The sequence below is a fragment of the Anarrhichthys ocellatus genome, unplaced genomic scaffold (assembly GCF_004355925.1).
Source record: "Anarrhichthys ocellatus isolate YVR2014 unplaced genomic scaffold, GSC_Weel_1.0 scaffold39, whole genome shotgun sequence".
In the NCBI taxonomy this organism is placed as follows: Eukaryota; Metazoa; Chordata; class Actinopteri; order Perciformes; family Anarhichadidae; genus Anarrhichthys; species Anarrhichthys ocellatus.
In genome coordinates this window covers 2154636-2177728 of record NW_022280069.1, presented here as the reverse complement: position 1 = coordinate 2177728, position 23093 = coordinate 2154636, and the positions used below count along the sequence as shown (strand labels likewise).

Below are 23093 nucleotides of genomic sequence, written 5' to 3'. Positions count from 1 at the left end.
ATTCAGATGGTGAAAAAACAGCTCCCGGGACATCTCAGAAAACAAATCTAATCTCAAAGAATGTCTGTCTCTCTCTCTCTCTCTCTCTCTCTCTCTCTCTCTCTCTCTCTTTGTTTTTCTGCCGAATTAAATTGGCAATTCTTAAGTCACAGTTTGATTGACATCTTGTATTATTTCCTGTTAGGATAAAGTGGTACATTGCTTTGATTTCTTATATACAAAATGTATTTCTATGTATTTATCCGAAGTTTGATTTCTATTAATAACAAGTGTCGCTGTCCACTCACTCCCTTCCTGTTTCTTTGCATTTTTCTCTTTTCTTGCAACTATTTTCATAATCCTCCTCATTGTGGAATACAGAAAGTCTAAAGAACACCTAAAGCCAGGTGCATGAAATACACGACCTGTCTGCCACCTCATTGTTTTCAGATTACAAACCTCTCCTCCAGGTGTCTGTGCGCTCCTGTGGATGTCTGAACGGCGCCTCCTGTGTGACCAACGTCGACCTCCCCCCCGGCAGCGGAGAGTACCTGTGTGTGTGTCTCGATGGATTTAGAGGTGGAAGGTGCGAGGTGGACGTTGATGACTGTAAGCCTAACCCCTGCAGGCTGGGCCGCTGCACTGACGGACCCAACTCCTTCTCTTGTATCTGCCCGCCTGGAATGACAGGTAGGGATCAACCTGCACAGCTGTTTCCTTCAAACCACCCAACAGTAAAAGGCTTAGAAGCTATTCTGATTGAGTAGATTTGTGTCTGCAGGGCTGCACTTTGAAGGGGATATTAAGTGATGTGTGACCTTGTTGACCTTATCGATGCCCAGAGGAATTACAGAAACACTGATTCTCCTGCAGAAGTTCAAGCTGCCATTTAGAGGGTTTTATCTCACAACTTGGATCTTGTTTTTTAAGTTGTGCACTGTTGTTAAAAAAAAAATGTATTGCCCCTCTAATGTGCTTCACTTGCAGTATGCAATCAAGGTATCTCACCCGATTTCTTCCCTTTTCATTGTTTACAGTTGTTTTTTAAGTCGTGCCCGGTGTTACGTGTGCTTTCAGGCCGTACATGTCGAGAAGACAAAGACGAGTGCGTCTCTCAGCCTTGTTTCCCCGGAGCTGGCTGTAACAACACATTCGGCTCCTTCGTCTGTGGAGTCTGCCCACAAGGATACAGAGGTGACGGGAAGATCTGCACACGTAAGTCCTCATGTTAGTAATGGATAGTTAGGATAGACCAGGTCGGAGATGTTCTATATTTTTGTTATTCAATAAATTGTTTTTCGTTCATTTTGTGCCCCTCCAGTCAAAGCGATGACCACACCAGCTCGAGTGCCGCAGGGTTCCTCGAGGCCCAAACCCTCGGGCTCGTCGGCGTGCTCCAGGCGGCCGTGTCACCCGGGAGTCCATTGTTTCGAGAGCACCCACGTCTCAGCGGGCTTCGTCTGCGGACACTGTCCTACGGGTCTTCATGGAAACGGACGCACGTGCACGACGACAGGTGAGAGTGAAGCGAAGCAATTCGCTCAATTTATAACTGATGCGGGTGAACGGACAGCGGGGGCCATGTTGTGTACTTTTTGATGGTTAACAGCAGGATATATATATATATATATATATATATAAATACAAAAAATAGTTTAGTTTGAAAATCCTCAAGCAAGTTTCAACTATGTAATATTAGTTGGTTATCAAAGGTGTTTTAATGTTGATGTATATTTGTGTTTTTTAAGTCATGTCCTCTAACTTCCAGTGTTTTACAGGTCAGGGGACAGTCTCCAGCGGAGCAGATGCTCATATTTACATCACCAAATCAAATTCCAGCAAAGAAATGACTCCCACCTCCTCTTCATCACCTCCCAGACGACCCCCTGACAGGAGGACGAGACCAGAGGCCACCATCCCCAGTATCAGGAGAGTTTCGTCCACAGACATCCCAGCTGAGGCGGAGCTGCACCCCGACCTCACCACCGGGGTCAAACGGGGTCACCATGTGACCTGCGCCGACTCACCCTGCTTCCCCGGTGTTCCCTGTGAGCCCACCATCACCGGGTCCTTCAGGTGTGGACGCTGCCCGTACGGCTACACCGGAGACGGAGTCACGTGTAAAGGTACGTAGTGTCAACGTAGTCGTAAAAACAACAGGTTTGATTATATCATTCCTTCATCGTGTCAAATAGAAGATGCACTTTAGTGTGAGACAAAGTAAAAGACGTCTTTGTGCCTCTGATTCTGGCACATTTATGTAAATTATATGCAAATCCCATCCTCTTTGTCTACATTATATTATTTGTATGTGAGGCTGTTTTAATCACAGCTGTTCGCAACACTTTACATCACTAACTCTTGGTATTTATGGGAAAAACACATCAGATATTTATGGGAAAATGTGTCAAATGATATCTATAATATAGCATGTGAGAATCTTCAAAGAAAAATAAAAGAGAGCATAAGTTAACTGAAATAATGCACATTTAAAAATAAGTAGAAAAGCATCTTGTGTCTCTTTTAAAGGGACACTTCAGATGTTTGGAAGTGGGCTTGTTTGAGGTACTCATCCGTAGTTAGTCACCTACCGTAGACTAACTACAGTGGCCACTGTTCAGCATAAGTTACATCATGCAGCTTTAAAATGTTAAAAGTATAATGACATCATTCATCAAGTTTCACCAGCCCCCAAATGATTCCTTCTATCTGCTTACTTTTGTTTGACCGCCAGTTAAAAATATCCAAAGGTATTCGAGCTACCAGATGTTTGGTGTTTTCATTGCAGGATACGTTACATTAGGAGGTAATTCATTGTTTCAGTGAGAGTAGATTTCCGCCCATCATGAGTGGATTTCTTCAAGTAAACTCGATGATTTGATTCCAGCTGTGTGCAGGTACCAGTGTGGGAGGAACATGGAGTGCACTCTGCCCAACACCTGCACCTGCAAGGAAGGCTACACCGGCTACAGCTGTCATATCGGTGAGAGGGAAAACATGTTGATGGAGCCCGCCTTGTTTATTTTGGTGCTGGAATACAAGTTTGTTAAATTGAATCATTCTCGAATGCACCTCTGCGACTCGCTGTTATTAAGACGGTTAACCTCGGAGTGCTCCGCATTACCGTTAAATCGCCTCCGAGGGATTTGCCTCATTCATCTCGTGGCCACTTTTCTCCCCTCTCAGCCGTGTGTCGACCCGACTGCAGGAACCAGGGGAAGTGTGTGAAACCTGATGTGTGCGAATGCTCCGCGGGCTACAGCGGGCCCACCTGTGAGGAAGGTAAACCCGAGCTCATATTCACACCTGTCTAACATGCCGACACACACAGAATACTGACGAGGATCCCTGTGTTGTTGTCTCAACCGTGTGTGCGTTCAGCGAGCTGCGAGCCGCCCTGTCAACACGGAGGCACCTGTCTGGCCAGAAACCTGTGCACCTGCCCCTACGGCTACGTGGGACCCAGATGTGAAATCAGTGAGATGTCGTTTAAGTACTTTGACCGGGGGAAGCAGCTTCTGATGTGTTTACGATTTGTGTTAAAGTGGCAGTCTGTGAGATGTACAGTGCTGTCTGTAAGTAGAACAGTGACACACTTTGAAATAACACAATGACTCTGAGGTGAAAGTGCTGACTTTAAAGGAATAGTTGAACATACGGGAAATTAGTTTCTTGCCGAGAGTTAGATGAGAATCTGGGGGAAACAGCTAGCCTGGCAAAGACCTCTAAAGCTCACTAATTATCACGTTAAATCTTGTTTGTTTAATATGTACAAAACCCCCAAAAGTGGGAAAACAACAAGTTGTGGCTATGTGCTATCTGGAGCTATACTATACTGTGTATATTTGCAAGCTTCAGACGTTCCTTTGGCTGCTGTGGAATCTTGCAAATCCCATTAGTTGCACAGATCTTTTCACTGATTATCTGTCTCATGTACTACCGTCAGGATGAAGTGACAGTTTGAACAAAAAAGCTATTTTTATTAATGTTACCAACTGTAGCTTCAAGGCAGCACCTAAACCTCAGTCACTGTTCTATGATTAATTAAAAGAAGCCAAAATAATGAAATGTGTCACTTTCCCAGGTCCTTTAGACTGCGCTGTAAGAGTCGAGTGTTCATGTCTTTACTGGTTCTGCGCTGCATGTCTCACCTGTAAATCAGCTTTGACGTCACTTTCTTTATATGGCACATCTAGAAGTGTGCATGATAATTATTTATCCGTTTTCAGTGGTGTGTAACAGGCACTGTGAAAACGGAGGCGAATGCGTTTCTCCTGATGTCTGCAAATGCAAACCCGGCTGGTACGGACCAACATGTAACTCAGGTACATCACCTGACACCTGACACCAAGTGTGAATTCACGCCGCAGTTACGTGATGTTTCTACCAAAAACGATCTTCACATCTAATATTTCATGGACCACATTGACAGTACAGTAAATCCTACAACATACAGGCTTTAAATGTGGGGGATCTCAACGTGGCTCCTTTGTCCTCTACAGCTCTCTGTAACCCCGTCTGTCTGAATGGAGGAACGTGCACGAAGCCCAACATCTGTGCCTGTCCCAGCGGCTTCTACGGCTCTCAGTGTCAAATCGGTAAAAACTGTGATGAATATCTATCACGCTGACACATTTTACTGAACTGCTGTTCGACCTCAGAGAGCGAGTGTGCAGGAAATTTGAATCCTGATTCCATTTCAGCTACTAGGAGCAGCCCTTTGAGGAGACTCTGCAATGCAGTAGCAATCAGAATTGAAGAGATGTGTTGGGTTGCTCACACTGGCTTTTTATTATGCCTGCGCGGTGGCGACAGCTGTGTCTGGAGGCATTTTGTTTACGAGTTGTCTGTCCGTCGGTTCGTACGTCCCATTCTCGTGAATGCCATATCTCAGGATCGCCAGGAGGGAATTCATCAAGGAGGAGCCGATTTATAATTTTGTGGTCAAAAGGTCACGATGTGTTCGGCCATAACTCAATAATTCATACGCTGATGTTTACATTTTCACAAAAATGTCTCGTAGGATAAAATGATGAAGCGATGACATTTGGGACATGGGTGTAAACTCGACAGAGGCGTGCAACCGCGAGGAGATTCTAGTTTAAACTCCGATATCATGGAGGTCCTGTTTTTCCTCCTCTGGTGAATTACTTATCCATTTAAGAGCATCGTGTTCCCTTTAACATTTATTCAATGTGGGTCACAAAACTGCAAAACCCAGAAGAATTTCTTTAGTCTGGGTTTCAATTAAGAGTTTTATGGAGAGTTTCCCAAAAGCTGTTTCAGTGGCACGAAATAGTTGTGCTTTTTGGTGTAGAAATGTTAGATTTAAAGAATGACAATTGCCAGAAATATCTGTACTTTGGATACAAACATGCCAGCATACTTGGCTTTTAAAAAGATGCAGTGCAGAGGGTTTATTTTCACTAAAACTATGGTGATTATTCAATGATCCCTGCTGACAGATATACTTCACTCCAGTCCAGGGTCAGCTACACAGACCTCGCTGACGGGCTTTCTGTCTTATCGAACGCACCAGTTTAAAAGATGAAGATGCTTTTCACGTTTTTGCAGAAATGTTTGTACTTTTTATGACATAAGTATGCACAAGAGGTTGGATGTTATGTCAGAGTTCAAGTCTCTGATATACATTTCTATGAGCCTCCTGGTATTTGTATAGTTTTATATCGTTGTGTTTTTCAGCTGTATGCAGCCCTCCTTGTAAGAACGGAGGTCAGTGCATGAGGAACAATGTGTGCTCCTGCCCTGAAGGCTACACAGGAAAACGGTGTCAAAAGAGTGAGTACCATCACTGACTTGTTTCAAGTGATACCTTCCGCCGGCAGCTTACAACTCAATATGTTAATCTTAACGTGTTATCAAATGTGTTCCAGGTGTGTGTGAGCCGATGTGCATGAACAGAGGCAAGTGTGTGGGACCCAACATATGCTCCTGTGCGTCAGGATGGAGAGGGAAGAGGTGCAACATACGTGAGTGACTCCCACGTTTTATTCACATTCGACAAATACATGGCAGGTCATGTAGAGATCATGCACTGGTGGCATGTATTCAATCGGCATTTGTTTCCATTTGTTAGGGTTATGTTAGGGTTTGGAAGGGTCGGGTTAACACACTTTACATTCCCAAAATAGGATGCGACTGGGAAAAGCATCTCATGTTTGTTTGTATAGATGTAAGAATCATTTTTGTCACAAAAAGTTCATCCACATCTTTGTCACTGCACCCAGGTAATGTCAGGGAAAATCATTCGCCAAGCTGCTGTAGACTGTGTTCATACCTCCCTCTCCGTTTTCCCATTGCAGCCGTTTGTCTGCAAAAGTGTAAAAATGGCGGCGAGTGTTTGGGACCAAACACCTGTCACTGTCCCTCCGGCTGGGAGGGTCTCCAGTGTCAAACACGTGAGTCCATTCATGATAAAACAATGCAGTAATGTAGAGACACACAGTAGTTAACTTACCTTCTGTCCTACCTGAGCTTTGTCATCAGTTTGTAGTCAGAATAAACAGATTAATATATTTTATCACTCACTATTTGATGTATTTCTGACTGTAATATTGATTCCCTCATCAGCGGTCTGTAAACAGCGGTGCCTGAACGGAGGGAGGTGTGTCCTTCCTGACTACTGCCACTGTCGGAGAGGCTACAATGGCCTCACCTGCGCAATTAAGGTCAGCATAGTAGTCACACTTCCTATCCGGTACACGTCTCTGTGTAGCTGAACAGGAAAAGCACTTATATTTCTAGTGTTACGGGTTGTGATCCCTTCGGGCTTTCCCAGCGCCATGTTTGAGTCAAAGAGTTAAAGGTGCAAGATCCGAGATTGGGAGCATTTCGATTGCCTCTTAACGGCTCTCAACATGTCGACGGCTAACGGGGCTAACAGCGGCAACGGTGTTTACCTGAGGGGGAACCGGAGGGTGGGCGCTACGCTTCTGCGACAACGCTGTCTGTCAGGACGGCGTTATGGCAAGCACATGCGCGCTCACATGCGCTAACATGCACTTAAACAATGCGCGTATGGTGTTTCTATGTCAACATAGCAAGGGGAAGCTCAGATAACAAGACACAGAACAGCAACTTCATTCTCTGCTCAGGTCGACATTCCTCCACTTTATCTTTACATGACAAATAGTTTTTTGCTGCTATATTATTGTTCAGAATGTTAAATACGACTCTTCCACATCTACATCTTTCTCTGAAAGATAAATGCCCAGTGATGTTGGAAAAACAAAAGCCTAAAAGGTCATCCAGATGATTAGTCGAGTCTTTGAGGATTCTGGAAATACCTTCAGAACAGCGGAGTGTGATGTTAAACGACCTCCTGGGTTTTTTGAACCGCCAAGTATTTATCTTTCGGAGAAAAAGATGCTCAGCTCTGTGACTTGAATGTGACGGTAATACATGAGATGCACTCACTTCAGCTTAGGCTCTCCAATAATTAAAAGGCCACCTTGGATATACAGAAAAATATGTGAAATTTACTTCAAATTAATTTATGTTTGCACCTTTACAGGCGTCGCAAGCATGATGGGGAAGAAATGAGAAATGGGTTGAAAGAAGCTGCAAAATGTACGAAGCAAGAAGAGAGCATCATGAGTTGTGTGTGTGTGTGTGTGTGTGTGTGTTGATGGATATGTGTCTCTGTGCACATTTGAAGGCTAACAGGGGGACGTGATGTATTGCACTTGTCTGTTCGTCCCCGTATATCACTACCTCAAGGCTCACAGTAACACACATCTGGTAAATGCATCAGCAGAGACTTTCTACAGATGTGTGAGTGTTACTGCACAGCATTATGTAAAATAAGTAAAATGACAAATCAATCTGTTTCAGTGACGATTTATTCATGAGCAGCAGGTTATTTATTACCAGCAAGCTTTTAGTTTTTACACAATTAAGCCAAATTATAATCTTTTTACCAAATCGATGCGCACTGTTTGTTGTTCATTTATGAGAGAAATAATGCAAGGATGCTATATTAGTTATGCCTAATCTAGATGGTACACATCAGTAACTTGTTTGAATAGATTAAATACATTGCCATATGTCTTTCTGTTTTTCTTTCATTAATATATTTTTTGATTGGGTAAAGTAATGACCACCTGTTTGAGTTTTATACAGGGTTTTGTTTTATATATAAAAATATCTGACAACACCAAATTGCACTGTGGTACAAGTTACAGTTGACAGAATAAAGAAAATGTACTATTTCTATGCTTTTGCTTTGGTTAAATAAGCTTTGTTAAGCTTATTAATGCAATTCACTCTTTTATTCATTTAATGACACAAATGACAGTACAGTACATGTTTACACAGTCGAATGAGAACATTACACAGGTTCAAGGTTTCTTAAAAACAAAAAAATCCATAAAAAAATGTAAAAACTACAAATGTTTCAGCTTTAAAAAATAGAAGAAAGAAATGTCCTCATCAGCATGAAGTCACTTATTGGGCCTCGTTGACCTGTGACCCCAGCAGGCTCACACTAGTGGGACTTCTTCCTCTCCTCGCAGCGAGGGCCAGAGAAAGGGGGGCGACAGCGGCATTTGTCTGGAGAAATACACTTCCCTCCATTCAGGCAGGACTGAGCGCACACAGCTATAGACGATATAAAAACAGACCAACAAAATGAAAACGACGTTAATCAATTGTTAAACCTGAGAAACAAGTAAACGTCACTGAAGAGCTTGTGAATCCGAACACCATAAATCCAGAAACGGAAGTGAAAAGTGCTTCCACATCTGTCACATCTGGAAAAACACTGAGCTGAGAGCTTTCCCTTAGCAGACACATACATCCGATACATATCATTCTCAGCTGCTTGGCAGACGGATATCTGCAACGTTTGTCTTCTCGGTAAGATGTAGACGGTTTACAGGGAACCCGGGAAAAGCACAACCAAAAGCGAACAGGACAAAACATTAGACAAGCAGCAGAGAAATGCAAAAGGAATCGTGCTTGTAAAGTGCACTGATGCATATGGAAGTGCTTGATCTTCGGGACCAGTTTAAAACTCACCGGTGTGGCAGGCGCCACCCAGCCATCCCTCCGGACAGCTGCAGATTCCTGGAGCCACGCAGAGTCCCCCGTTCCTACAGCCCTGGGGACAGATCGCTGCAACAAAACCATAGAAAAGACATTGTTAGCATACTAGAGAGCAAATCTGAGCTTTAGCTATAGGTGACTCATATTTACTGGAGGCAGAAAAATGCTCTAGATGCAGGAATAACTACGTGTTAACGGAATAGTTGACATAATACTGCCAATTACCTTAGCTTAGCATAAAGTCTGGAAACAGGGAAACAGCTAGCTCTGCCCAAAGGTTACAAAACCCACCAACCAAACACCTCTAAAACTCACTAATTTAACATTATATCCTGTTTGTTTAAATATTAAAAACAAGAAGTTGTGGTTTGACATGTCGTTATGCGCTGGACTATTTCTTGGCCAGGCTAGCTGTTTTATTTTTCTATGCTAAGCTAACAGGCTGCTAGCTGTAGCTCCATATTTAGCGTACAGACACGAGAGTGGTATTGATCTTCTCATCTAACTCTCCGCAAGTAAGCGAATAAACGCATTTCAGGAAGCAGGTTAGCTTAAAGGTGAATTTGTTAGCAGAAGAGACTGCAGTTAAAGCATAACCTACATTTAAAAAAAATTATGACAAATTTCTACATTCATTCATCACAATGTTTTTTTGTCAACAAACAGCTTAACAACACTAGTATGGGCACTTTGAATGTAGGCTAGGCTAAATTGCTAATCTAAAAAAATACATTGATTGAGTTCTATAGAGCCCTAATTTGTCGTTGAGTGCACAATAGTAGAGAATTGTTGTCCTTCACGTGTCACTAAAAAGTCAAGTCAACTCAATGTTATCTATAAGGAAAAACCTTTATCAGTTTATCTCAACAGATAAGATTCTGAGAAATATCTGCCGAGTCCAACTTGAGCTTCAATTTACTGCCAAGAATCGTCATTCACGAGCCGTCAATTTACATGCCAGAATTGCTGCGTCGGGGAGTGAGGGTTAGACTGAACGCTTCCCATCCTGACAGCAACTTGGCACCGAAAAAAAGCATTTTAAAATGTTTTAGCTCCAGCTGAGAGACAGGCTCCATGTGGCGACTTTGACCTTTGGTGTTAACAGGTTGATTAGAAACGGCCATAAACCGACCCTCCTGGCATCTTGAGCCGCTCCAGCTCGAGGGGCAGATGCACTTGGCCGCTCCGTTGACAGCGATGCATTCTCCTCCGTTCCAGCATCCCCCGTCACACGTCACTGCCAAAAGACAGACACGGATCACACCCATCAGCAGGGATGAGAATGCTTTACCCGTCCTGTCCTCAAGTGTTTGTGGCTGGCTGCACTGATTTTAGACATATATAACTTGGGCTTGATTCAAATAATCAAGGGGGAAAAAAGTCACAATTGAATTGTCTAAATCAGTGCTTTCCAACCTTTTTTTTCCCTTGTGACCCCTTTGAAATTAGTATTTGGGACCCTTAATCACTAGTTGCATATATCTACCAGTGGTTTCTTGGTTTTCATTTTATTTCCAGAAGCTTGATTATTTAAACTCTCTAGAAATCTAAAAGAATTAAAGAAAGTCTGGAAGTGTACATGTTGTGTGTGTCTTTCCTCTCTCCCTGTTCTGGTAATTGTCTTGCGAGTTCTCAGATTTAACTCGCAACCTAAAGGTTTGAAAAATACTGGCTCTAAATGCTGTTTCAAAGATTTGTGACTGGAACATCTGGTGAATAAACACAAAATCCTCTCATTTTATTTAGATTTTACCCCCAAAAATATAAGGAAATTTAAAAATATTCAGTCTTAAATAATATAACCAGCTTTGAAATACTTATTGAACTACTGCAGTTATGTTACTGGAAAAAAAATATCTAGCTGCTCTAGTTTTCGACTGGAGAAGGAATCTGGTGTGTGTCTGATAAAAGAGGGACAGCTGTGTGTCAAAATGTGCCGATATATTTCAACTGTACCACATGGAGGAATGAAATTACAAGAAGATGGCTTTCAGATTCCACATATTGGACCAACCAAATGTTTTGTTTACAAAAATCTGTGCAAAGAAAGCCTGCTTACCTTTGTGACAGTATCTTCCCCCAAATCCTGGAGGACATCTGCATTTTCCAGGACGAAGGCACATTCCTCCATTCTTACATTTGGGATAACAGTTGGCTGCATTTTACATTCACACAAGAACACACAACATTTTGACATTACTCTTGATACAGATAAGTGTTATCTTAGATACTGTAAAGGTAAGAAGGGAAATAACTAAGGAATGATGAATATGGTCTCTTGTAGTGTTTTGAAAATTACGATTTGATGTCTTTAGATCTAGATGCTTTTTCCCATCAGTGTAGCTTTATGTTTGGTTTATGCTGACACACATCTTTGTAAAAAATACCTGAATTTAACTGACATTAAAACCTGCATATTGTTTTATCTATGTAGCTTTAGTGCATTTAATTGCATACCACTTAATTATGACTCATTCATTGTATTAACCATACATATCTAAATAAGCATTGGTTCCTCTACAAGAGGAAAACTAATACAGACTGTATATCCTACTGACAGCTTAAAACTACATATATTTATACTATTATAATGGGGGAACATGTTCCACCTTAAATGCAATTAAATAACAGATAAAATGTTTGTAACATCACCATACTGGCAGGTCTCTCCTTCGTAGCCCTTGGAGCAGTAGCATGTGTTGTTGCGGATGCAGATCCCTCCGTGGTTGCACTGCGGTTCGCACTTCGCTTTCGGGTCGAAAACGAACCCGACCGCGACTCCCCGGGGCGCGTCCGAGCGCGCCGCGGAGCACAGAGCGACCAAGGCGGCCAAGAGAAAAGTTGAAGCGACACCCACGACACCCATGTTTCGTGGGTTTTTATTTGTGTGTGTGTGTGTGTGTGTGTGTGTCTCAAACTGTGAAGAGAGAGGAAGCAGCAGGCAGACAGACGGAGATGGAGGAGAAAGTAGCGGGACCTCCCCCCCAAGTCGTGGCCGCTGTTCCACAAAGGTTAGTGCCGGGGCGGGGCGAGGAGAACGGGGGCCGGTCAGGGTCACCGGCTGACTTGGAAGAGTCTGGATGGGTGATGAGTTTATGAAAGTGGCCACCACATGTAACGTTACACAAAAAGTATTTGGAAGTAAATTAGACAAATATTAGTCGATACGCCGAAGGAAGAACTTCAAACCATCTTTTTTTCTCGAAGTTAAAAAGTACGAACGGTAACTTTAGCGTTAGCTTTGTAGCTAGCTGACGTTAGCTAAGCTACATTTGTTGTTACGTCATTAAGTAGCTAACTAGCCAAATAAAATGTTTTTTGCTTTTTGGGGTTATCTTAAATTAATACATCTATTTAATCTAACATGTAAGTACACACAAGTAATGTTGTGTAAGGAGTTTGTCTCTGGCTTTTCATTTATATTTTAAAGCAACGATAACCACAAGAGTTCTGTGAATTATAAACGAAGAAGTTAACTAGTTAGCTTAGTTGCCAAAATATGTTTATTAGCCACTTGTGTATAAACTCAGTACACACTCACACTGTGTAGCCAAACTTTGTTAAATGTAATAGTTGAAGTGGAGTTTATTTTAAACTCCAAGTGTTCAAAGATATGTCAGAAAGATGGGGATGGTGCAATTCTAAAACCTTAAGTCTTAGGTTTGTTTTTATCATTATTTAGCTTCAATGAATGAGCTGGAACAACATACAATGTATATATGATTCAGTGGAATAATAAGATGATTTTAATGGGGTTAACTGTACAGAGATACTTCAGTATTCACATATGGTCATACAGTGAAATAAAGATTGAACATAAACCTATTATGTACAGATAGTTACTGTTAGTATTAATAAATAAATATGTAAACAACACACTCCCAGTGTCTGGATTCCAATGCAACATGTTTCACTTACTTCAAGCATTACAAACCATCTCTGAAGGTATCTGTCCTCATAGACAAGCAACAAAAAATTAAACCTAAAAAAAATGCTCTCTTTTTTTGGTAAACGCTTATTCCTATAAAAACTATGGATGACTTGTTTTGTTTGTTATCCAGAGAAACAGGGACACTGTTTCTAGAGAGACTCTCAATTAAGTTTTCAATCATGTGCACTCCATAAACACAATTTAATTCACTTATTGGAATGATGGCAGAAATCTCGAATGAAAAAAAATAAAACTACTGCATGACCAAATAACACTAATGAAAAGTGAGAAATAGAACACGAATAGTCACAATGTTATTCTCCTCCACTGGACACACTCCAGTACTAGTTTTCATTCTTCACAAGAAAAAAGGTTCAGTGTGGAGCCAACTATAGGTTATTATTTTTTTAGATAGCAAGACCCATGTGTGTTCATGTAGAAGACGTGTGGGGAAACTATTTCCTTTTACCTGGTGAGATGAAGTGCTGGGTCCACATGAAGTAAGGGGGAAGGTCTGCTGTAATGGCTCTAACACAACCAGATCAATAGCGGATGTGGCCGTCACAGTGAAACCTACCGACCGAGCGCTAATAGGAAAGTAGATTTCCATATGAAAATCCTGCTTTTGCTTGAAAAATGACTTTGGCCATATTAAGCCAGTAGCCTTCATAACCTACAACGGTCGTTGATACAAAGTTCTGTATGTTGGCTGCACCTTCAGACAGCTCAGCCTGAGGTCGTCCAGCTTTGTTTAGATCCAGACACATTGTGAGTTTAAGACTTGGTGGTGAATCAGAACACCACCTAGCTTAATTATTGAATTCATTACAACGCAAGAGCTGTTCTTGACCAAAGAAAATCTGAGTCCACTAACCGATTAGTTGATTCAATCAACGGAGCTTTAAAACTGCGTTTAAATTTTGTGGATCCTGGAATGAAGTCATTCAGCATGAAAAAGCATTAAAAACGTACTATTGGACTAAAGAAATCTCAGTCATCTAAGACCAAAACGACTAACTCGACTTAAGAGGGGGCAGCCCTGGATCAAACAATGATATACATCAATTTAGGTACTGTTAATATTATATCAGCCAATATTTTGTTTAAAATAAATTAATAACATGTTGGTCAAGCATCTTTTGAATTTGGAGTTGTGACAAAATATATGTACTGAGGCAGAATATGTTGCAATTGAACATTAAATATATTGTGAAAGAGGGCAGTGACAGTAAAAGATAATAATAATAATAATAATAATAAAGCTGATGTCAATATGTCCTTTATTGACCCACTAACATACTGGCTCAGGACAAAGAGGAAACTGGCAATGCTTACTGGTAGTGTGTGTGTTGTGTGTCTCCCAGTAAAGCTCTGGTCCAAACCCAATGACCTGGATCTCAGAGAGGAAGTGAGCTGATGTTTGCAGCAGATGTGAACTCTGGGGACATCTTGTACCTCTAGCTCCATTAAGGAGTATACAGCGTGAAGTGAGTAACATATTAACATACAATGTTTGTGTCTGTAAGAGCGCCCTCTCGTGGTGGCGCCAATGGACGTTGTTGTTGGTCATTCAGCTGGTCTGTCCACTCATCAAGGATACTTACTCTCATTTAAGTGATTGAAAAATATTAAATTTGTTCTCGATAAATATAAAAATGTAATGATTAGATTGGTATGAAGTTTGATTATCATATGTATGCTCCCAAATAATTTAAACTAATGTATAGAGTTTCGGTTTTTCTTTGCATTTTAGCCCCATTACTGCTTCCTCTTTTACTGAATCATGACTACCAATGCATTTTGCTGCATGTGGAGACAATACATTTAACTGAAACAATTAGCAAGAAAATACATCACCAACTATTTTGATAGATTAACTGTAAAAATATTTATTTTTGCCTAAAGTTCACTTGCTTCAACTTCTCAAATGTGAATATTTACTGTTATTTTTGTCTTCTATTATCCTAAAACTCTTTTTTTTCTAATATTTTTACAGATTAATTTTTCATAATTGAAAGTATTAAATTCAATAACAGTGAAGTAACAGCAAGGTGAGTGATACTCTAGTTAAGCAGACCACTCGGCGCCACCCAGTGTCTACAGAGAATATTACAAGAATGAACCTTTAGAAATGAGACATGATTATATTTAAATCAGGCATAACAGCAACAGAGAGGTGTTCACATCTACACCGCCCGTCATCAAATATCAAGAAGGGTTGGATCTAGGATTTCAGTTTTCTTATGATGACGTAAGAAATTAAATTAAGTCAGAAAAAACCACACTTAATGTAACAAGGTGATATTGTACCTGTTCGGTCACAACTGAACTAAGATCTGAAACTTTAAAATAATTCAACTTTTGGACATTTCGGTGTTTCGGGCGTTCAGTACATCAAGTGATCTGTTTGAAAATGCCAAATCAAAACGATAAGTCACAAAAGGAAGTCATAGTTATTTTTAAGTCAACTCATGATACAAGCTATAGATGCAGAGTGGGTTAAAATAGCAAACGCCTCATTGCAAAATGACACCATAGCACACACAATAATAGAATAACCTGAATCTAAAGGGAAGAAAGCCAGAAAGTACACATTTTACATTTACACATTTCTGTATCTCATAGCTCACGGTAATGCTCCCACAGTAGAATAAAAAGTTATCCCTTTTCAAAATATGTATTTTGTAACCTCCTCGTAACATGTTGCAGTCTTCATAGTAGTCACGTCTGCTTTTAAATCACTCCGCCGAATGACAGCCAGCTAAACAAAGGAAAAGACTCGCACTACCTATACTCCAAATGAAAAGAAAGAAATGACATAAGATAAAACATCATCTATACTGCACGAATATCAAGAATCATATTTTGATGAAACAGAATAAAAAGAGCAGGAAGAGGTGGGTTTACTCTTGAACGTTAGCTGTTGTATTTTTTTATTAAAAGTGGTATAGAATAGCAGGGAGAACTCAACACTCTTATTAATATCTGTGGTTATTGACCATGTTAAAGTGCATCATATGTGAAGCCACTGCTTCCAATAATTTAACTGTTAACGAGTGACAATGTAAACATGATGGGAGTGTCTATCAATGTGAATATTACATGATTTATGTCTGTTTTGTTGGCACCAGGGTGGAAAAATGACAATAAACCTCACGGCAGATCCTGCTAAATTCTCTCTGCTTTGACCAGTCTGTCAATCTGACATCACATTAGACCCGGTTTGGAATTTAAGAATGAATGAGCCACCGACTAGTTATGAAATGTTATGTCGTTCCATTGTGAGCGAGCAAAGGTTTCCTCTCTGGAAGTCGGCCCAGTGTTCTCCGTGAGAACCTCAGTCACAGCAGAGTTTGACGCATTCGCTCTTTTGCCTCTTTCTTTACTGGTAGACCTGCACACGGCCATGCAGGGAGGTGGTGTTCCCCCCACAGTCCACATACTGGTACATCTCCTGGGAGACCTGCTCCGTGTGGCCGAAGTACGACGTGGTCACCGTCACCCTGAAAAAGAACCAAACCCCCGAGTCAGCAGTTCATCGGATAACAAGGTGAGACCGTCACTTCTGAATCCTTTAATGTGCGTTAGCGGCATTATGGTCGAGATATAAAACCACTTCATTACAAGAGCAGGCGTTACAGTATCAGCTGCTTCTTGTTTGATTTGCTAAAGTTGTTAAACTTTCTTGTTGCTGGGCTTCTCTTCAGTATGAGTGGGTGAAACTATGCGAGTGTGGAGGACAGAGTTGTGGAGATTGATGCTGATGTATGAAAGGATACAAATCAAGATAAATAATGACAGTACATCACACACAGCATGATTAAATTCAAAGTCAAACATGAGGATAAAAGAAAGAAATTGGCTGTACTCACTGCATCATGACCACTATGTTGTGAACTTTAATGGTCGGCAAGGTGCAGTAGTCACTGTAGACGGGAAGCGATTCATGATTCAAATGCTCAAAAGTGTAAACGGGATATGTTTATGACTTCTAGAAAGATACTTACAACATATAACTCATCTCATCAGCAATGGTGGTGGGAACAGTGTAGTCGATCTGTAGTGAAACACAATTCATAAAGCGACTGAGGAGAAAAGCAGCAGAGCACATTTATGCTAATTAAAGCAAAAGTTAACATAATTAAGTATGTTTTTCTGTTTAATTAGTGGTCCAAGAGTGAGCAGCTGTATTCACAAGAATTTAAAGACGCTTCAGGCTTTGATGGCTCTTAAACCTCTTGTTGGAAGTCCGTTGTGCACGCTGCATTCATAACTGAAGTGCATCAGAATCCATTTTCTGTCACCTTTTAATAATAGATTCTCTTATCACCAGTGCAGAGTCCTTGTGAGTGTTGTGTGCGATCAGTAAATGTATTGTAACCCACCTGTCGCTCATCCAGCGGTACGATGACGGAGCTGTTGTTGAACTTGGCCTTGCCGATCACCGTCTTGGAGAACTGCACCTGGGCTGTGATGTTGGTCACAGAGACGGTGTAGTAGTTATTGTTGGTGATGTTCAGAGTGCTCTGGGTGGAGGAAGATCAAAGCCGTCAGATTGTGGCAATAGAGGGCTTCATGTAGAACAAAAAAGCCCCAATGTTAACTATAGCATGTTAAACCTGCAGTAACACAATGCAGCAGTGGTTGGTCTGCACTGTACTCGGTGCACCTTTCTGGTTCGGTCTGTTTTTCCTGAGGGAAGTCTTTGTCTCTTTAGCTGCTAAATTCTCCACAGTATTTACTAGCTAATTGCTAACTTTGTCTGTCTGCCATTTGGTGTTTTACCGGTAACATGCAGAACATTTTGAAAGCTTTTTTTCCCCTCAAAACAGCTTCCTGCTGCAGCCAAAAACAGCCCTAACGAGAGCACGGAGAGCGAACCAAAACAGTGAAACTGTGGCCCAATAAAACGAACACAATGAGCCGAAAGACACGATAATTCTATAGTGATGACTCCTGCCCCATACAAGAAGTCTTTGTTCCTATAAAAACATTGATTATAAATACTTTAAGACTTCAACCTAAACACAAGCAGACTTATTACACCGTCCAGGGTTTCATTATGAGTCGGGGGATTGCGCCGACACAATCTCACCGTGACGTTGAGATAGACAATTCGTTTGTCCAGGTCGTAGGAGACGTAGGCGGACTTCACTCCCACATAGGAGACATCAATAGAGCGAGGGAATAGGAAGAACACAGCCAGGCCGGACAGCAGCAGGCAGAGGGCCACTGATATCGTGACATACAGCTTTCTGCGTGACACGGAAAAGAGAAGTGAGACCCTGAAACCAGCTGAGGACTTCACAGTCTATCACGGAGTTTCATCATGCAGATGGAGAACACCATTCATCTTTAGAAAAGAGGCCGACTCACGTCCTGCTCGGCCGGAGCCTTTGGTCGCTGTATGGAATCAGAGCCACGAGCTGATTCTCTTGACCTGTTGAATTATTCAAAGGAAGGAAAGGAAAGCTGTGTCATTCTGCTGTTTGATGGAGAACAGAGTGTGTAGCAGTGTCATTCTGCTGTTTCATGGAGAACAGTGTGTGTGGGCTACATACAATACTGTACACCTCCTGAGAAGAGTCTCTCTGTTTCCCACTTCAAGTTAAAGATATATTTTATTGGTGGTTGGTTTATTCTTAAAGGGTAACTCACCCTGGACCCTATTTTCCCATGTTTTTGTGATTAACGGGGACATTTGGTGACTAATTGCTCGATGAAACTCCTCACGGTCAATTAAGTCGACTGAAAGAGCTTGTTTTTGTATTTTAAGTGTCTGACAACATTTTGTAAAGGAGCCTACCGAGAAATACAACTTTCTGTTTGTTATTGCATCAGTAAAGCGTAGCTTAGCGTTAACTGAATTAGTTTTAATGTCATGGCTGAATCGAAACGTGAGATTTCAGAGCCTGACTTCTCAGAGCGAGACACACGATGACAAACAGAGAATGTTTTATTCCTCCGTAGGGTTATTTCCACGCTGTTGTCAGACACTTACAATAATAATCTGAGCAGGTCGGTGGCAAAAACAAGTGCTTTTACTGCACATACATTGACGGGGAGGTGAATGCCCCGAGCATTTACATTACAGCCTGTTAATCGGCCGCGATCTCAGACACAAACTGATGGGAAAACAGGCTCCAGATTATTGTCTATAAAAGTGGTGAGTGTGTCGAGCTCTATAAAACGAATTTAACAGCGTCAATCTGACATGAAACATCTTCACAAAACCCTGAAGTGTTCTGGAGTAGAGATTAAAAATGGAAAGGGGAGAATAACTGTGTCTTTAAAGCCTGGACATGGAGGCATTATGGCCTGTTTATTTAGTATTGCTCTTGTTTTTTCTTGTACGTTATTATGTATTTGCTACATGAATTTTGTTGTAGACATAAAGGCCAGAAACTTGTATTTATATTCAGACTTTTGGAGTTTTATATTTGGAAATACAATATGAACTCTAGATCTGGTTCATATAAACTTGTTTCATGTAGCTACGTATGGACAGCCTCACTGCTAAATGCTTTTTAACTTCTTAACTTAACTTCTAGTGGGGCTGAGAGTCACAGGCCCGGCCATGACTACGTGGTTGCACTTTGTGCCACAACAAAATCCTGGGAAAACTCAAGCCTCGACTCTTGTGAACTCTTGTGAAATACAATCTGAGAGCAAGCAGAGCACTGTGTCCACAGACAGCTGGACTTAGAGACTTAAAGACCGTTTGACCTGTTTGCTGTTTAGTCTAAATAATCACACACTCGCCTGGTTGGTATCTTTCTTGTAATTTAATAATATCATGTGACAGGATCTCCTGTGTATTGAGGGAGAATACATCAATGTTATTCATGCTTCAGTTTGAAGATATTAAGATTCTGAGAACACACAAACCCTCAACAACACAACCTTTTCTGCCACAGTTACAGTTTTGGTCATTTCACGAGACTTTTTAGTATTGTGTGTTTTTGTCCCGTGGAAGGAAATGATCATGCCACATCTTTCCATGCATCAACATTTGATTATGATGTGATGACAGCTGGCTGGCTGGTTGTTTGCTTGTATCGTATCAAATGCGATCAACTGTAACCCACAGTCCTGTCGAAGCAGACGTTTTTAACCGTTAATTTAGACAGAAGTAACACCTGTGGATGGTTTTTTACCTCGTGGTATCCTGCCGGTGCCCTGACACGTCGGGCAGGTGACGCTGTCCCGTCCGGTGAACTCCACGTAGGGGAACTGAGACACGTCTCCATTCTTTCCGTCCTCCTCGCCGTCTCTGTACTCCCCGGAGGCCGTCAGCGAGTCCTGACTCTCATCTTTGGGGTTGGCCAAGTGGGAATGGAGCTTGCCCATAGCTGCAGCTGTCTGTCTGCACACGGCACACAAAAGGACAGCGTGAGCACAGAGGAACTCTCTATAGGTACAGCGGGACGTGCTGACTAACCACATGCCACACGGCTGTTTGAATGGGGAACATTTTCCAGGCCAACAAACTTCAGCTGGTGCATGAAGGAAAATCTGTTGTAATACCTCAGAAACAATTCTGCTGGGACTCGGGAGTGTGCTGCTCAATAGAGAGCAGACTGTGACCACGGCTTAATCACAGTTTGTTGTGTAGTGCGGATGCTCACACCTCTGGCATCACTATTGTATTCATAAATAATACGCCTAAAAGTACAAGGTTTTAAGAAGCGTTCCTGTATGCCTATATTCAGATCACTTTCATTTAAATCAGCTAATTACTTTGTCAAAATGTGACAAGTAGAATAGGGTTTATGTTAATGAGAACGGACCTAATGTTCAATATTTACAGTAGCTTAAAAGTCTTTTACTATTATACAGTCAACCTGTTTCTATTAATAAGATACTGTTGGGTAGTTTAATATAATTTAGGGACAACACACATGATGATTCATATGTTCATCATACGTCACATGAAATGTGTGCTCAGTTATTCCACTGTTGATTATTATACAGGCGTATGTATTGTGTTATTGAATTATTATTACTGATAAATATCATTTGATCAGCGTTTTAATATTGTAGCTGGTCACAGTGAGGTTAAAACTGTATGGTAGTTAAATAAGCATCATATTTGTTAGATCTGTAATCTACAAAGTAACTAAAGCTGTGAAATGAATGTAGTTGAGTAAAAGGTACAGAGGTACAAGTGTTGTGCTTTACTTGAGTATACACATTTTATTCTACTTTATACTTCTGCTATATTTGACCTTTTACTCCACTACACCCACACGTCACTTTGCAGATTATTAGTATAAATATAAATAAAAAAAGCAGCTTCACTTCTGCCAGCTGCAACGGGATATACACAATACATCATGCATCATTAATCATATTTCAGTAATAGTTTATTTATGAATTTTAAATGGGCCATTTAGCATATACATTTACTTTCGGTACTTAAAGTATACTTTGATACTTGTACTTTTACTTGGAGTACGATTTTGATTGCAGGACTTCTAATTGAGTATTTCCACAATGTAGTAATGATACTTTTATTTAGGTAAACGATCCAAATACTTCCTCCATCACTGTAAAATGAAAGTACAAGTACCTCAAAGTTGTATTTAAGTACAGTACTTGAATAAATGTATTTAGTTACAATCCACCACTGTTATTATAAAGTTGGTCAATCCCATTGTTGGGAATACTTTACAAATGTAATACACAATACTTGTATCCTGTTAAACTGTACTACATATCGTACGTATTTTAATAACTTCATCCAAGTAGACGAATATTACTTGATTACTTTTCTAACAAATGTTTTAAACTGGACAATAAAGCTGAACAGTCCTTAAACCAGTACTCAACATTGAATACTATCAAACTCTGATTAAAAAAACATTCAATATAACTTGAACTAAGACTGAAACGGAGCAACAGAATGAATGTCATATTCTAAATTATAAGCTTTTCAACGAATATTGGAATGTAACACCTTTGTAATACCAACATGTTGACTGTTAACGCTGATTTAATTACGTTTGTATGTGTTTTTGTACATGTATTATGTAACACTGGGCAACCCTGACATGCACCCCAGTCACCCAGCAGGACGGTGTGTTTACACAACTTCGCTGTCTCCAGCCTGGCTGTCATCACAGGCCGCCATGCATCTGAGCCGTTGAGCCTCAGCCGGGAACACAACGTACCGGTGGAAGGAAACCCGCTTTACCGCCTCCAGTCTCACCACCAAACGCGATATTTGGCCTTTAAATTTGTATTTCAACACCAAACGCGATATTTGGCCTTTAATTAAATGAGTATTTCATCACCAAAACGGTGTTCCGCGCCGTCGCGTATTTCTGACATTTAGTCAACATATTGTACAAAATCAACGGCGGCTCTGCGGGACAATCCGCACTTCCCATAGTTACGTTACCATAGTCGTTGAAACATGCAACGGGCAGTAAACTAGCGCAGGCTACATATTGTATTGATTATATTATATTTGTTTTAACGTGCTTACCCGTGTTTTACTTGTTTGACATTCGTCGTCTTCTCGCTGTGTTGTTGTGGCTCGACACACCAATGGCGGAATGACGCCGACGGGAGCTCCTCCCTCCTCTCCCCTATTGGACAGCCTCATGTTGGGGGAGAGATGTAGCGGTGGGACCTAACAGTGGTGGATGTATTCAGATTACTTTACTTCAGTAAAAGTACAAATACCACCCTGTAAAAATACTCTGTTACAAGTTAAAGTCCTGCAGTAATATTCTTTATACTATACAACTTAAAATAATATAATTAAAGTACAGTCAAAGCAGCACATAGTGACCTGCTTCGGAGTATACTATTAATATACAAGTATTTATCGTTATATTATATCATTGAATTTATGTAACTGATGCATTGTCATTTAATCAGCATTTTAATATTTAATAATACCTCAAATTTGTGCTCCAGTATTTCAGTAAATGCACTTTTTACATTCTACCACTGATTGTTATACAGGTATATGTAATATCTTATTATTATTATTATTATTACTGATGCATTATTATACATGCATCGTATGGGAAGGCCACTGTATAATCACAATTTACTCGGAGAGTTATGCGTTGTGGTGATCCTATTGAATACACAAATAACCATA

The 23093-nt window shown here is 40.9% G+C and overlaps 3 protein-coding genes across 6 annotated transcripts in view; 1 reads left to right on the top strand and 2 right to left on the bottom strand.

The window, feature by feature from the left end:
- The window catches only part of vwde (von Willebrand factor D and EGF domains), a 30646-nt gene extending 21599 nt beyond the window's left edge, over positions 1-9047 (top strand). The window contains exons 18-32 of one of the 4 annotated variants that reach the window (XM_031867545.1): positions 450-669; positions 1057-1194; positions 1301-1495; positions 1748-1757; positions 1858-2105; positions 2867-2962; positions 3166-3261; positions 3361-3456; positions 4209-4304; positions 4482-4577; positions 5683-5778; positions 5874-5969; positions 6303-6398; positions 6571-6668; positions 7514-9047. In XM_031867545.1, coding sequence (XP_031723405.1) covers positions 450-669; positions 1057-1194; positions 1301-1495; positions 1748-1757; positions 1858-2105; positions 2867-2962; positions 3166-3261; positions 3361-3456; positions 4209-4304; positions 4482-4577; positions 5683-5778; positions 5874-5969; positions 6303-6398; positions 6571-6668; positions 7514-7528 — 1692 coding nt within the window. In that variant the 3' untranslated portion in view covers positions 7529-9047. Of the gene's footprint in view, positions 1-449; positions 670-1056; positions 1195-1300; positions 1496-1747; positions 2106-2866; positions 2963-3165; positions 3262-3360; positions 3457-4208; positions 4305-4481; positions 4578-5682; positions 5779-5873; positions 5970-6302; positions 6399-6570; positions 6669-7513 lie in introns of those variants that run through there. The other 3 variants (XM_031867544.1, XR_004213464.1, XM_031867546.1) reach the window with 3 other exon arrangements.
- Positions 7859-11911, bottom strand: seraf (Schwann cell-specific EGF-like repeat autocrine factor). The gene is made up of 5 exons (XM_031867353.1): positions 11698-11911; positions 11105-11200; positions 10178-10282; positions 9019-9114; positions 7859-8598 (listed from the first exon to the last, which is right to left on the bottom strand). The coding sequence occupies exons 1-5, from the start codon at positions 11909-11911 to the stop codon at positions 8486-8488; spliced, it is 624 nt and encodes a 207-aa protein (XP_031723213.1). The 3' UTR covers positions 7859-8485.
- Positions 11912-15417: 3506 nt separating this feature from the next.
- tmem106ba (transmembrane protein 106Ba) lies at positions 15418-22532 on the bottom strand. The gene is made up of 8 exons (XM_031867411.1): positions 22467-22532; positions 20134-20342; positions 18353-18416; positions 18072-18231; positions 17362-17502; positions 16984-17033; positions 16849-16902; positions 15418-16479 (listed from the first exon to the last, which is right to left on the bottom strand). The coding sequence occupies exons 2-8, from the start codon at positions 20324-20326 to the stop codon at positions 16359-16361; spliced, it is 783 nt and encodes a 260-aa protein (XP_031723271.1). The 5' UTR covers positions 20327-20342; positions 22467-22532; the 3' UTR covers positions 15418-16358.
- Positions 22533-23093: the final 561 nt, after the last annotated feature.

What these genes read in the sequence shown, in the direction of transcription:
- seraf (XM_031867353.1), bottom strand. Translation starts at nt 11,911, where the DNA reads ATGGGTGTCGTGGGTGTCGCTTCAACTTTTCTCTTGGCCGCCTTGGTC. An exon ending in AGGAGAGACCTGCCAGTATG is followed by an intron (nt 11,201 to 11,697) that starts GTGATGTTACAA and finishes TGTAAAATGCAG; the next exon opens with CCAACTGTTATCCCAAATGT. An exon ending in GGGTGGCGCCTGCCACACCG is followed by an intron (nt 8,599 to 9,018) that starts GTGAGTTTTAAA and finishes TATCGTCTATAG; the next exon opens with CTGTGTGCGCTCAGTCCTGC.
- tmem106ba (XM_031867411.1), bottom strand. Translation starts at nt 20,326, where the DNA reads ATGGGCAAGCTCCATTCCCACTTGGCCAACCCCAAAGATGAGAGTCAG. An exon ending in CACCGGCAGGATACCACGAG is followed by an intron (nt 18,417 to 20,133) that starts GTAAAAAACCAT and finishes ATAATTCAACAG; the next exon opens with GTCAAGAGAATCAGCTCGTG. An exon ending in GATGAGATGAGTTATATGTT is followed by an intron (nt 16,903 to 16,983) that starts GTAAGTATCTTT and finishes TCCCGTCTACAG; the next exon opens with TGACTACTGCACCTTGCCGA.